Source organism: Hyposmocoma kahamanoa, unplaced genomic scaffold (genome assembly GCF_003589595.1).
Source record: "Hyposmocoma kahamanoa isolate Upper Pololo Valley unplaced genomic scaffold, ASM358959v1 94, whole genome shotgun sequence".
NCBI classification, from domain to species: domain Eukaryota; kingdom Metazoa; phylum Arthropoda; class Insecta; order Lepidoptera; family Cosmopterigidae; genus Hyposmocoma; species Hyposmocoma kahamanoa.
The window spans coordinates 3,928,503-3,944,585 of NW_020654878.1; the positions used below are offsets into that span (position 1 = coordinate 3,928,503).

The 16,083-nt window shown below is 37.3% G+C and overlaps 1 protein-coding gene across 1 annotated transcript in view; it reads left to right on the forward strand.

The window, feature by feature from the left end:
• LOC113237963 (ectopic P granules protein 5 homolog) overlaps positions 1 to 7,683 on the forward strand; it is a 67,569-nt gene extending 59,886 nt beyond the window's left edge. Inside the window, exons 29-32 of the mRNA XM_026474680.1 lie at positions 3,360 to 3,495; positions 4,051 to 4,228; positions 4,526 to 4,720; positions 5,829 to 7,683. Of these exons, the coding sequence (XP_026330465.1) occupies positions 3,360 to 3,495; positions 4,051 to 4,228; positions 4,526 to 4,720; positions 5,829 to 6,054 (735 nt within the window). The 3' untranslated portion in view covers positions 6,055 to 7,683. The remainder of the gene's footprint in view (positions 1 to 3,359; positions 3,496 to 4,050; positions 4,229 to 4,525; positions 4,721 to 5,828) is intronic.
• Positions 7,684 to 16,083: the final 8,400 nt, after the last annotated feature.

Here is a 16,083-nt window from a genome sequence, read left to right on the forward strand (position 1 = left end):
GTGATACATAATAGTTATGATTAACAAGTGGCTATATTACACCTCACGCCCCTTGCGAAAGAAAAGTCTTATATATTTAATCAATGATATTATACTTTGTTACTCATGCTCACTTAATTTAGAAAGATTAATTAATGATATTAATGTAAAACTCTAGTAACGCATAAAACAAGAATGTTATCATTACAAATAACTATAAGATATGTTACAGCCGTTCTTATTATAATCTATTTATAATCTGCTGGCACTATAGGTCTATTTTAAGAGGAATATATGTAAATAATTGCTATTTCATGTATGACTGTTTGTTGCCACAAATAAATGAAAAAAAAAAGAAAGACAAAAAGTTAATAATACAAGACAACTATTTTTTAGTATAATGTAATTTCTAAATATATGTATTATATTTAAATCTAACGTATACAATATTATTTAAAATACATTTTAGTTTGATTTTTGTGTAACAACATCTCTTTTCCTTTATATAAAATTGATACATTGCGTTTGCTTATCCTGTATTAATTTATTGTCCATATTTCCATTTCGTAGCAAAATTTTGTCGCTTGACTTGTACATAATCGACTTCACATAAGTGTCGTAGTAACCTTTCCTTTTTAGTAAAAGTAAACTTACTTTTCACAATGTTAGTTTTAGCATCATATTGTGCCTTTTGCACATTGACTTACAAATAAATGGACGACGATTCTAATACAAAAACCACGAAAAAAATGTCCCAAGTCAACCTATTTAAACGTAGTGACATGTAAAGGAATATGAAAAAGCTAAAACGTTGAATTTAAATTGTAATGTCATCGCAGTACTGTCTAATTTTGCTTGCTTCGCTGTCAGTCGAACAAACGAAGACTACAGCGTGAATGACGCTCTGTATACGATTTTAACGCCCTATATGTTCGGACACTTTTTAGCGCGGACCCGACGTCCGTATAATTGTAAGTCAATACTTTTACAGTCTATATTTAAGTTGTAATGGATAGTCATCGTAATTGTACAATGGTTCGACTACATTATTTAAATTACAAGGAATCTGGCATGATTTACCAAATACAAGCTCGTAGGGAGTGTATCTAGTTTCAGTGTGTACTGTACTATTGTATGAGAAACACCAATAGGGTAACCATGAACTCCAATTAGATGGATTATTTTTTGTTTGAATTCTGAAAAATGCTGTCAAATGTTTTTGATTATTTTCAAGTGAACCTAATTGTTTGGTGATGGTAGACTGTAGAATTCAATTGTTCTATTTTGAATAATTTGCAGACCTTTTGCATCACTACAATATATTCGCTTCCTTTATCCGTAACAATTTTACCTGGAATTCCGTAACGAAGTATAAAATTATTGACAAAACTTGATGCTATTGTAACCGTGTCTTTAGACTGAAGTGGGTAGGCCTCGACGAATTTCGTCAAGTCGCATTGAACTGTTAAAATGTACCTGTAGTTACTGCTGTCACTTACCAATGGACCCACTGCGCCTAAAAATACTTTATCAAAAGCGCACTTACTCGTATCCGTCACCATCCGTTCTTTCGTATCCTTACCGTATTTATTTCTTTGACATTTGTCACATTTTTTTACAAATTCTGTGACGTCTTTCTCCGTAACTGTCCAAAAATAATTTCTACGTAAATTATTCGGCATTCGACGAATACCAGCATGACCACTTGTGGGCAGCATGTGGTTATCGTTCAGCAATATCCTTTTCATGTCGTTGTCATTTATTTTCTTTATTCCTCTCACAATACATGCGCGGTCCGGACCACTGTGGCATTTTATTTATTATTTGAGTTAACTCTTGTATAAATATATTATTATTTTCATCTTTTACTATATACATTTTATCTATATTTATTTTTTTTACACAATAACCCTAATTCCCTTACGAGGACTTCTCGAGTGCAACATGATCGGGTGTTAGGTTTTACGTAAAAAGTTAAATCATTAAAATACTAATTATGAACTACTTCACTCAAATTTTTTTTTTTTATAATTCAAAACCTGTTCACATTCGCACTTTACTTGAAAACCGATCTCGCAACGTCGCGAGATCCTGGCATGGTCGCCATATAAGGATGGGACCGAGAAGCAACAGAAAACACCATCATTCGGTTCGATGTAACATTTAATACTACTCATCGATTAAAGTACATGAGTATATTATAGGTAGATACATAATACTTATGATTAACAAGTGGCTATACACCTCAACATTACTTATACCATTTTTGTCTATAGTACGTAGTAGAGTACCAATGTCTATAGTATGAATCAGAATTAGATGTCTTAAACGTAAACAGTAACCGAGCAAAAATCTACATTTTAAATTTCTATTTTTGTCGATAATAAATAAATAAACAAATAAATAAATAAATATTAGACAACATCACATACAGTGTTCTGTCCTCAAAGTAAGTCGCTAAAGCACTTGTGTCATGGAAATCAGAAACAACGATGGTACCCCAAACACCCAGACCCGAGACAATAGAAAAGTTTCGTTTCGTTACTTAGTTTCTACACTGGGATCGAACCCGGGACCTCAGAGATGGCGAAATCATGAAAACCGGTGTGCAAACCACTCGACCACGGTGGCCATCACATAAATAACAATAAACGTTTACGTGATAAAACTTACAACAATTCACGTTTTGCAATGTATATTTTTACTTAATTTCGTTTTATAGAATGGTCATAACAAAAAAACTTTGTTTATGGTCGTAAATAATTTTATGACAGTGGTAACACAATCGGGATCAAAAATATTTTTTATGTCGCCATTTGGTCGCATCATAGATGTCATTCGTGCTTCGTTTCTATATATAGTTGTAGAAAATGAGAACCTCCTCCTTGTCCAATTTCGTTAGAAATAGAAGGTTTAACACACCTGCATTCACACTTTGACAACGACATTCCATGACATTTCTTTGTTTACATTTTGGACGTCTAATTATGATTCATAGTGTAAACAATGGGTGACGGAGTGGTTAAAAGCACCAAATATTCATTAAGTACTGATTACCGAAAATAGTTTTACTACATTTTTTTACAAGCATATTTAAGTACTGCCACCTTATCTATTTCTGCCGCCAAGTAGTAATGTCGGCATTACTGCGTTCCGGTTATGAAGGGTAAGAGCGCTGGTGAAATTACAGGCACCGGGGACTTGTCAACTTATGTCTCAAAGTGACGGCGCAGTGGCAGTGCCCCTCAGATCTTTGCCGTTTAAAGCATTCAGTGGTACTGCAACTGCTATGGATAATTACTACCTGGTGGGCGACTTGTTCGTCCCGTCACTGGATCTTATAAAAGAAACATATACATAAATTAATGGCAATATTTCAGATATGGCAAGAATGGGTATTCACAACGACCCCGCGTATGGTCAAAGCGTGCATATCTGCTGCTTCGATACTCACCACGTTTGAGTATTTTGCCGCGTTAGCCGACGTCGCTGTGAAAGCTCACCTCGCGCAAAAGGGTAAGAAATCAGTTAAATAATTAAAATAACTAATTAAACCTGCAATTAAACTTGGAAATACTATGCGTGTAAATACTCTCGTCCGATCCTCTTAACGGGGACACTCACGGGGTTTTAGGAGTTCGTCCAGGTAAGTACTGCCACCTTACCTATTTCTGCCGCCAAGCAGTAATGTCAGCATTACTGTGTTCTGGTTTTCAAGGGTAAAGGTGCTGGTGAAATGACAGATACGAGACTTGTCAACTTATGTCTCAGGGTGCTGGGCTCAATGGTAGTGCCCCTCAGATTATTGAGATTTAAAGCTCTGAGTGGCACTGCAAGTGTTATGGACAGGCGTATTGCCTACCATCAGGCGCGCGTCATTTGATATTATATTTAAAAAACAAACTTTAAATAAAACGGCTCTTTTCATCATTTTTAACGACGTCGTCTATCCATCAAATTTAATTCGCAACAAGAACATAAGTCAATACTATGCCATCGTTACAAGGTGCAAAGTAACTTGTTAACAACATTTAAAGAGGTTAGAAACGAAATAGAAACAATAATTTACAGAGTCCACAGGCTGGTCAGAAATAAGCCAGCGCTGGCAGTCGTGCCACTGGGTGGAGGCGGCGCCTTTAGCGGCGCGGGCGCGTCTGCACGCCGCGTACGCGGTGCTGCGCACGCACACGCAACCTTACGAAGGGCTGAGGTCTACTTTGCTGGCGTTACTGGCTGCGAAGATTAACTTGTGAGTTTGTTAAGCATTGTTTAGCATGTTCATTACTATCATAATTATCACATAGTTATGGGAAAACTGTGTACAGTTCTCTGCATGTCTTTTTTTGGAAAATTTAAACAACTATAAAGGCGAAAGGGGCGTAATTAAATAAAATAATCTGATCGAAAGCATAATCCAGGGATAGGTAGATAGATAGATAACTATTTTATCGCTTACACACAAACTGCCTCTGTGGCCGAACGGTTTCCATGCCACACTCAAATAATTCGACGTCGTATGAGTACTGAGATAGTCCTATCGTTCCAGCGTGGAAGAGGAGGCAGTGATAGCCACGTGGATCTGCTCGGCGAGCCGCGTGGCGCGCGAGTGCCCCTCACAAGGCGAGGCCGCCGAGTGCTCGGGAGCCGCTCGGACGCTGCTGGCGCGCTGGGCCGAGGACGCCAGGCGCTCGCTGCTCAGGGTCGTCACTCTCCAGACTGATCCCACTGCGCCTACGCCGCAGTAAGTAACATTGCACATTCTCTATTTCTTTTTTAATTTTCTCCTTTTGGTATAAAAATAGTACATAGTTGTATTAAGGGCGGTAAATAAGGAATTACGAACGAGACTCTATTAAAAGCCCGAAGTCGAAGTCTGAGGGCTTTCGGAGTCGAGGCTCGTGGTTCCCATACCGCCCGTGAAACTTACGGTGTTCATCATCTTTTTTTTTCATTTCATCAAAAAGTAAAAATTTAGTTTTGCAACACAAATTTAAATGAAATTGTTAATTTTCTGTCATTTAGCTTTGTTTAAATGAAATATTTGCTTAACTCTTATGTGAATAAATAACGCACACACTCAACATAGCCCCGCACTAGGGAAACCCTGTGTCGCGGGTGCCATGGACACACACATAGACAACCACAAATTACACCCAAACTCACGAGAGAAATAAATGTACGCCATACAAACATTTCTCCCGGCCCGGGAATCGAACCTGGGACCTCTGCGTGGCAGTCCGGCATGGTAACCGTTCGGCCACGGAGGCAGTTAAATAATTCTTGTCGTAGTCATTGTTTTCAGAATATTTTATCCGTAGGCCTGGAGACCTATAGCACAGGGTATCCTAGTTTGGGCTCCAGGTTTTACAGACAACAAATGTTTTGGTTTACAACATAATGTTGTAGTATTGTTATAGAGTTGTGTGTGAAGGAAATAAACTTTATTATTATTATTATCACATTTGCAAATAAATAGTATTATTGCATGCAGGCTAACTTGACTACAATGCCCCAAATAACACCCTCGGGCCTTTTTCTTCTCTTTACAGCCATGGTCGTGTAATGAGAAAAAAGACCCGAGGGTTTTATTTGGGGCATTATACTTAAGTTAGCCTGCATGCAATCATACTATTTACTTGCAAATGTGATAATAATAATAATAAAGTTTATTTCCTTCACACACAGCTTTATTACAATACTACAACATTATGTTGCAAATATGATGAAAATATTATTACTCTTTATAAAGACACAACTAAATTAAATGTGACTTATAATAGAACTAAACGGCATAATTATAGTAGGTTTTGTCTTTTTGGGGAGAAATAAAGAAATTATTATTCTTACAGACATCGTCTCCTCTGTCGCCTAGCACTCTGCATAATCCTAACCAACGACGTGACGAAGCGAGCCTACGAAACTTCCTGCTCAAGCGTCCTTGACTCCAACCAAGACGTATACAACTGGGGACGGAACCCTTACCCGAAGAGATTGCCTCGTTTAGCAATAAGATTGTACCCCACTGCTGAACGTTACTTTAAGGATGAGCTAGATATGGCACCTGAGTCTGTATAACATTAGATAGAGCCTTTTTATAAAGTTGGTAGAAACTCGTTAAAGGTGGCTTATCCAGCAATGACTTAACAAATTGTCACTGATGTCGCGCTTCAATTGTGTTATACATTTCCAATATTGCAGCGTTTGAGATCCCGACATTATACCCGTGGGGCTTCAACATTATGTCCGTAGGGTCTCGACATTATGCCCGTGGGGGTTCGCACTGTACTGGAAGGGGCCCGCGCTATACCTATGGGGATCCGACATCATGCCCATAGGAGCTCGACATTAAGCCCGTGGGGTCTCGACATTATGCCCGTGGGGGTTCGCACTGTGCTGGAGGGGGTCCGCACTTTACATGTGGGAGATCCGACATTACGCCCATGGGGGCTCATAATGTGGAGCCTGTGGGGGTTGGCGGACACAGGAAATGAAACAAATTTCATCGCACAACTTCTTATTTTTTTAATAACATTTTTGGTAATTGTAGTCCGCGATATCTTTGCTTGGTTGTTCGAGGAATGCGTAGCTCAGGGAATTGCTACCATAATACATAAATAAGGACTTATTAGCGTGGCGCCACTGTAAAGTCGACCTTAACAGAGTAGAGCACTGTGAAGTTAGTTTATGAGGAAAGACTGTGGTCGTATAACGTGCAAGCTCATTATAGACTGGTTTGTATGCCAAATGATTGCAACTCACACAAATCTAATCACTTGTCTTCGTAATTACAATTTGTCTTTTAAGTTTAATAAATCGTTAATTAGTTACATTAGTATAATTCGTTGATATTTGATATTATTTAACCTGTGATATAAATTGTAGGATAAAATTTATACATGGTGGAAATTTAAGACGGGTCAGCATAGCAAGGCTGTCGTAGTTTATGTAATGTTTATGGTAAGATATATGTTATTCATCTTGTTTTGAAACACACGTTGACAATTCGTTTTTTCTGTAACTAACTAAAATGACTGATTATTAAAAATGTCCCTACGAAAGTTTGTTAAAGTAAACTAGTTTGTAAAAGTTTTGGTTCGAAGGTTTTGATCCTTACCAAAAATGAAAAAAAAAAAAAAGTTTTTATCTTGCTGCTTGTCTATTTTTACCTTCAAAATTCATAGACAGCCTAGTAAATTTTATCGGTTAGAGTATCCGGCCTTGCTGATCCGTTTCAAATTTTTCGCCCTGTATATGAGAAAACTTGAATATTGTATGATAAGGTGGGTCATACTGTTCAGAGTAGTGGCTAAAATCGCTATTTGAATGTCAACCTTATGCAAGAAATTCTCCCTAATACAGGGTTCTTTTAAAATTACTGACAACCTCGCAGGACTATATTACTAACGTCATAAACGACAACTTTTGTTCCAGGACTTTTAATAATTCATCAGACTTTACTTTCGCACAAAAAAAAAATATTTAAAATTGATCGCTCGAAACGGTGATAACTCTGTGCGGTAACGAAAGGCAGTCCTAGTGTAAATACCACTCCGGTGCAAAGAGCCAGACGGGGATAAGAGTCGTCAAGGAGGACGCTTGCACGTTTGAACTTCCAATCTTACTACCAAATACTAATCTAAAAAGTGTCAGATAGTACAATAAAAATTTAATTATTTTTGGTAAATATATTGTTTTATTAGTGAGTTTTTTGTGTGAATTAACTCCACTAGTTTTGTTATGATCAATGGTTGGAAAAAGGTGTTTATTTATTTATTAAAGATACAATGTAAACTTGTGTTCCACATAATCGGCCCCACCTAGAGAATGAGTTTTAAAGTAACGAGCTTTGCTGAATAAAACTGAGAAATGCTAAGGTCACGTGTTATGATCATTTCAGTGAATTCAAAACTTAAAAACGCTCCCCTGTAAACTTGGCAATTTCGACATACGATACTTTACGTAGGAGGGGTCCAATATAGATACATGTTTAGATATAGTTACAAGGAGTGACATAGTTGTTAAAACCACCAAATATTAATCAATTACTGTTTCGAATTCCGGATTTCCGGACTAAAGACACTACTCTCTTTATTTATGAAGATAAATAGCCGTACATGGGTAAGGCCGTCAACATGTACATCTTTATGGAACATCTTTTTCTGACCATTGGTTATGATTATTAAATTTGTAAGATTATTATATTAGGTTCTAAAATCTCTCACTAGGTATCACCACTGAATGCTGAAAAATCCAGTACAAAGATCAATAACAAAAACACATAGGAGAATTTCGGCAACTTTATAACTTGTCCTGTAGCTCGGTTGGTTAGAGCAGCGCTACGGTACGACGTGGTCATGGGTTCAAGTCTCTGTATAGTCTGTCTTTTTTGAAGACGGAGTAAAATGACAGTTCGTTGTGCAAAAGTGTTACCCGCTTGCGAGAAGCTAGTGATTGGAGTCGATAAATATTCTGTCGACTATCGACTGAACGTTGGTTACGCTTATGAAGTAAATAGGCGAAAGTGTTTCATTCGATTCATCATCGGCCATATGTCTAACTGTTGGGCCTAGGTTCATTTTGAATTGTTGATTTTTGAAAATTCATTCATACATGCACTAAATTTAGAAGAATTTGTATTATAAATACAAATAGGAGACACATTTTAAAGTTTTTCATTTGAATATAATATACATAATCAAATCCGCCTATCGTCATTAAAATGTGTATGACTAAAAATTGATTCGTATAATAATGTACCAACTGTCAAAATAAGAATAAAGAATACAATAACGCAATTAGTACTCATTAGAACGTCGTAACATTCACAATTCACCCATTTTTGCCAAAATTTTACCTACTTTCACAATCTATCGATAAAACTGTCGACAACTACTACATGACTATTTAAAATTTTTCGAAACATTGCATCCCTGTAAATGTAATTTTACTCCGTCTTAAAAAAAAATAGACTATATCAATAATTAAAACTTTGTTTTGTAAAAAATCATGGAACAAAAGTAGTTACTTATGACGTTAGTAGTATAGTTCTGCGAGGTTGTTAGTATTTTACAATTCACACTGTATAAGTCTTTATTATATTGTGTAACTAGGCACAGCTTATTCTTGGATGCGCTTTTATAAAATAGACATATATACAATATGCTTTATAATATCGTCCATTCGATGTCGTCTTGTGGTCTTCTGAGTTAAAAGGGACAATATTACGCATGCTCAATTTGCATAGCCGCATAACAGAATTTTTGGAGGCTTGGTTTCAGACTGGTATTAGATTTAAGAATAAAATGGCACCAAAGTAAAGTTGAGAAATATTTACTCTGCCATTCTGTAATGGTGTTGTTGTGTTGGTACGTACAAATGCCAACTTAAATATAATAGTCGCAGGGGTTGCCGACTACGAGCCAAAAAACAGGTCGCGCGTCTATCGGAGAATTCTCGTGCATTTACGGGAATTCCTGCAGCTACCGTCAGCGGCGGCTAGTTAAACCGCGTAAAGAAGCGAGACGCTCAGTGCTGCATCAAGTGCCTTCTAAAAAAAGTATAGAGATATAAATCTCTCCAAAATGTTTCACAAATCATAAACTCAAATATCTCTTCCTTTTCTGCTCCAGAAATAAGTGAAATAAAAACAATATGGAGTTCACCATCCTTGTCATGTCAAAGATATAGACTGAACACCTACTTCCAGCCTCAAGGCGAGAATTGTACCGAATCCGCCCGCGCCCGCCTCGCACAACGTTCGCGTTCCGTTTCGCGACAATGTAAATTGAGCCTTAGGCTACCTACCGAAATGTAGCGGAGAAGAGCTGCTGTTTCAACAGCCAATAGTATTTCGTTATTTTGAAATTTCCACGCCGCAACCATTCCTATTGGTTATTGCATCAAGCAACGCTATTTGTTGCTGAAACACGCATAGCTATTGGTTGTTGTCTTCCCAGCTTCGCTTTACACTTTAGTAAATAAAGGTCCTTGGCTATAATAGTTCACAAAAAAAACATTCGAAAGCCATTTTATTTTAGATGCGTTAATAGAAAGCCAAAGAATTTGCTATGAAAAATGGTTTTGCATATGACAAACTTGTATCGATTTTGTTAAGTGTAATATTATTAAGAACGGATACTGTTTTCCTGCACATTATTCTGGTTATCATTAGTTTTTTTTAAATACCAAAAATCTACCGCGGACCTAATTTTCTTCCAAAATTTCCAAGCGGTTACTTGCTCCACTGTCAAGCTGTCACAGTTTTAAGAACAAGTATTTATGTACCCACTTGTGTGGAAAAGCAGAAAAAGAAACTATTCTCATCTTGATCACTTGCGAAATGTATGGAGAAAATAATGTGGTCACACCTTGGTAATAAACTATTAACTGTAGATCATTTGAGTATATAACCAGAAATAGAGACGAAATAAGGGCCTTCCATCCCTGGCAATTCATCAAGTGAATGGGCCTTATATCACTTTTAAATATCAACTCTCGTTAGCGCTGAAATCACAAATTAGAAAATTGAAATAGTACAGCGCCAACAACTCACAATGGGGACTTCCATTCGGTGGTGTGGGAAAAACAGCAAAACATCTAATTACAAAACAAACGGAATCGCATTTCATCGGTAATTCAATATTAAATATGTAATCTATCCATTATAGCAAAGGTCAAGTTAAACTGGTCTATTTGAAGTGAAGGCTGGCCAATCGGAGCGCAGTTGTCAAATTAAATGACATCTCTATTTCTGGTTAACTATTCTCAAATATAGTGTATGATTGACGTAGAGTGTATGATCTATGCATTGACTTACAAATAAATGGACGACGGGTCTAATACAAAAACCACGAAAAAAATGTCCCAAGTCAACCTATTCGAAATTTAAATTGTAATGTCATCGCAGTATCGCGCTGTCAGTAGAACAAATGAAGACTAAAGCGGAGTGTCGCGCTCTGTATACGATTTTAGCGCCTTACAAGTGCGGACACTTTTTAGCGCGGACCCGACGTCCATATAATTGTAAGTCAATGGATCTATGTTACCTATGTACTCGATGCTATAGATGCAGTCGCTCGAGTTTAGACGCGGCCATTTTGACGTCGCAACACGGCGTTCGGGCGTCATCGCGGCCTTTATGGCGGCAGTTCGGGCGTCATCACGGCCATTATCGCGGCCGTTCGGACGTCATGGCGGTCATTCGGCCATCATCGCGGCCATTCGGGCGTCATCGCGGCTGTTCGGGCGTCGACCCGCCATTCCGCCATCAACACGGATCGGGAAGGTATGAAATAGGGCCTTCGCACTTTTGGGAGTCGTCCTGTCGTCACGACGGCTTTCTGGCTCTAATTTCATGGACATAAAGCTCTTTCTACCCGGTTTAATGCGATTCCGTGTTGATAAATGTGATGACTCCGATATTTTAATTTAGATAGTAAATTATCAATTTAAAATATTGAACGATGTTGAGTGTGTGCGTTATTATTATAGCATCTCAATAAAACTTTATTGTATTTTTGTACCAATAAATGATTAAATTTCTTTATTTGTCGTTTTATTCATCATAGTCTTATCAATACTCAACATAGTTATCATTCATTATCCGTCTTTATTTTAAAGATCTAAAGTCCTGTATTGATCCACACCTAATAATATGAAGTAAAAATACAAAATTGTTCGTTCGTAAAATTTACTGCTCATTAGTAAGGCAGAGGCTGAGGAGTATGGGCAAGAAACTCTAGGGGGTTGCTTGTACATAAGCATTTGTATACATGTACGTGGGGCGCACTATAGGTTTCCGGAATGAATAAGAAAAAATACTATAAATGGTCAGAAATAAATCTATTGTTTCTCAAAATATTCCCCGTTAGCGTTAATGCACTTTTTCATACGAATGAACCAATTTTGAAAACATTTATGCCACTCTTCCGTGACAATCTCTGAAACATATTTTTCATACTCTTCGACAGCCTCTTCAGGTGATGAAAATCGTTGACGGCGTAACTTGTTCTATATTTTGGAAATAAATAAAAGTCATAAGGTGCCAGGTCGGGACTGTACGCGGGATGGCTCATAAGGTCAACATTGTTCACCTTCAAAAATTCATTTGTCTGTCTGGCCGTGTGCGAACTGGCATTATCGTGGTGCAAGATGATACGGCGTTTACGGTTATTTTTACGGAGTTTGTCAATAACTTCCGGCAAACAAATGGTCGTTTACCAATCACGGTGCAACGATTCTCCAAAGCAACATCAGCCACGTGTCCAGTTTTATTAAAAAAATAAGCAATCATCCGCTTAGGGGCACTTCCCACGCGCGCCATTTTGGATGGTTTCGGCTCATCTCGAAAGACCCATACGCTCGATTGCTGCTTTGTTTTGGGATCGTAACTATAAATCCATGTTTCGTCACCTATTACTATGTCCCACACCAGATTTGACGCCCCTTCGTTGGATCTGGTAAGCATGGCATTGCACCAAGTGACGAGATCCGTTTATTGAGGCTCAGTCTTATTGGGTGAGATCCACAGCACAGCCTTTTCACACCCAAATGTTTATGTAGTATTGATTGTATTTGAGTCATGCCTATGCCTAAAGATGCCTGAACCTTATGGTATGTCACAGCATGCCTGTCTGTTTTGATCATACGGCGCACAGCATCGATGTTTTTGTTGTGCACAGCAGTGGAAAGGTGACCATCACAAAATTCGTCACTGAGATTCACACGACCGCGTTTGAATTCTGCAAACCAGCTATAAATAGTTGTCTTGCATGGTACTTCATCGCCAAAAGCAATTTGAAGCCTAGCGAAGCTCCGCTGAGCTGTTAAATTACACTTAAAATCGTAGAAACTCATACTACGAAAATTTTCACGAGTTAAATCCATGGTGATGTAGACAACCAATTACTAAAATGATGCCACAATATAAAAACAAGTGACAGTCAGATGAAACAAACTGTATTGTCAGCCAAAGAATTCCATTTTTAAATGTTGTAATTACTTTTTAAATATTGTTTATGTAATTGGCCAGTTCCGGAAACTTATAGCGCGTCCTATGTATCATTTAAAATATTTATTTCAACCGAGACCAATTATCGAGACAACCTGCTGGAGCTAAACAGGCCACTATCACGGATTTTTGTCATCTAAGTATGCAGAAGCTGTACAAATAATCTTTAGTATACAGTGCAGCCGATGTGAACGATAGCCCGAGCATCAAAAGGAGCCGTTGACATCCTTAAGAGGGAGCATGCAAAAAAAGTTTTGACGTTGGCTCCGCCCAAATTTGTGAAACAAATATATGCCTGAAGTTGTTTGAGATGTTGAATTTTGTGCATTAAAAGTACCAAATTCGTTTTAGCGGAATAACTCTAAAACTAAAGGGATTAAAAAAAAATCCGTAGTGACAGTTCTCGATCATGCATAAATATAATTAATTGTCTAATTTTTGTCCTAATAACCTGTAGCATTTCGAGGATGAATCGAAAAAATTTGAAAATTAGAGGTCATTTCGTGATTTTTATCTATCGAGGAAACTTTATTATTTTATGTTTCTGATTAGTGTCTTTGCTTGAATATATCGTGTAGTTACTCATACAATATTTTATTTTTAACTTTAAAGTGGATATACCCCTCTAAAATCAAATCGAAGATTAGGAATTTTTCCTCTGCTCCCTCTTAAGAGGATACATGATTTTTTCCTTTTTTGTATCTGAAGCAACTTGATATTTAGAAGTAACGGCAAAAGGTAGCGATTACTTGATAGTTTAATCAAATTAACGGTAAAACAAAAAAGCGAATTTATAACATTTTGCACATAATAGCAGCTTTGTTTACATTTTTAACCGACTTCAAAAAAGGAGGAGGTTCTCAAGTCGACTGTATGTTTTTTTGCAGTAGTGATCCCATTTAAATTTCAAGAAAATATTCCACCTCCAAGGGTGGCAAACTAGGGGATGAGTGACTTTTGAGGTCGGCTTTTTTAGTACTCTATACTGAGATTATGTATTATTTTTAATTGAAAAATCCAACGCAGAGTATAGTCGATGTTTACGGACGTGATTTATTGACAAATTAAAAGTGAGTATTTCGATATTGATATGTTTATTTCCTTAATAAAAAGTGAAGTAACCGTTTGGAATCATAAATGTTCTAAATACAATGATAAACTACAAGTAACATCTTACATATCGACATGAATAATATACAACATAACAATTACACTGTGCACCTGGCGAAAACTGCTTGGAGTCAGTGTCGACTGTATGTAGTTTTACATATCCACTTCGCGGACGCAGTTCATCTAATAGTGTAGGACCCATAGCGTCTAAATCGGTACCCATTTTGGGGGTACAGCGGCGCTGTAGCCGCTTACATATACATCTACTGTAGAACTGATTTACGCAGTCTATCGACTATGAACTGGCAACCGGTACTATCTCAATTTCGACAACTATACAGGACGAAGAAAAAACTTATTTGCGTCATTTACATAGCATCTGGTTTATTAAATGAAAATACGTAGTTTTTAAATATTTTTATTGCACATGTTATTAAAACCAATGGAATTTCTTGCAACGCCGCGGAGTATGAAATAGTATTAAAAAGTGAAATCTTTAGAAAATTGAGATTAGTATAGACGGTTGCCAGTTCACAGTCACTATGCATTTATTAAGAACTTGTAAGTGGCAATTTTACGGCTTGTTATAGAGCTTGTGTGCTAGTTGGGATAGCAGTCTTAGTTCGCGATGAAATACGGCAAGTTGTAAAAAGAATGTCAGCACTTAAGAAAAAAAGAGATCCAAGAGTTTCCCAACCACATTCACAGCCCAAATAATAATGCAACAATTATTAATATAAAGATGGAACACTAAGAAAAATTCCTTCGATCTGACAGGACTCGAACTTGCGTGTGTGCCTTATCAGGGCGACAGCTTTACCAACTGAACTACAGATCGGGTCAGCGGACTTTACGAATTTTTCTATGCGTTTGTTACCTTTGTTTTGGTTTTAACCATAGGTAGCGCCATCTGTAAGAAATCTGTGAGCTTTTCTTTACTCGACGCGGTACCTTTACAGCTTGAAATGTAACAAATCTGCATTTTGTAAACCTTTTTGAGAGAAATAAAGCATTTTGTATTGTATTGTATTGTAGCTACCAGACGTTGACAAGAGATGTCGCTTTATAAATTGTAATATTGATTGTAATGAATATTATGTGTTAGTATCATGATATTCGTGTATTTTTTGTGTAATTACTCGCATCTTTGTATTAATAATTATAACAAACGAGGTAGTAATTTCGCAATAAATTTTATATCATAGCCGTCGCGAGCTCGTGCTCCTGCATTCGCGAGTAAATCCTCGTAAATCCAGACCATTTCCACCGAAGATAATGCGTTAGGAGAGAATAAAAATTTTGCCATACAATTATCAATCCTCGTCTCTTCTCGCCTCGCCAGTGGTAAAGCACCTTCATGTTTCATTCAGTTAGTAAAACATCTTAATTAATATTCATTACAATTAACATTACCTTTGGTGACCTAAGTACTATGCCGCCCTAAACATTTGCAAATGATGTACTTAGAACAACCTACTATTACGTCATTTAATTACTTTTATTTTGTCGAATAACGTAGAGAACGCTATTTGGCGAAAACCACATACGAAATCTTAATAGTGACGTCATTGCTCTACAACATATCAAAATATTGAATCTCTAGCGACAAGCAGTATCGAAGTATCACAGGATAAGTATAAGCACTACTCACACATACCAATGATCGCCGGCATACACTTGCAACGTCGTCGGGGCGGGCGGCTTATAGATGTCAACTTGTATTGACATCATTATCATTATTTGTTACATTCATTCAATAACCTGTACAAGAAACGTTTATAAACGTTTGCATTAATGTACGAGAAAAATATCTGCCCCAGCGCATCAATCGGCAAAAAACTATTTATTTATTTTTCTCAAACAAAAACGAACACGGAACGTTTGTCATTTATGGACCGTGTGCGACTTCCTCGTGGCCAAGGCCTGCTAAGTATGTATGAAATCTACATGCTAATAAATGAACTATGTAAACAAGCTGAAAACTT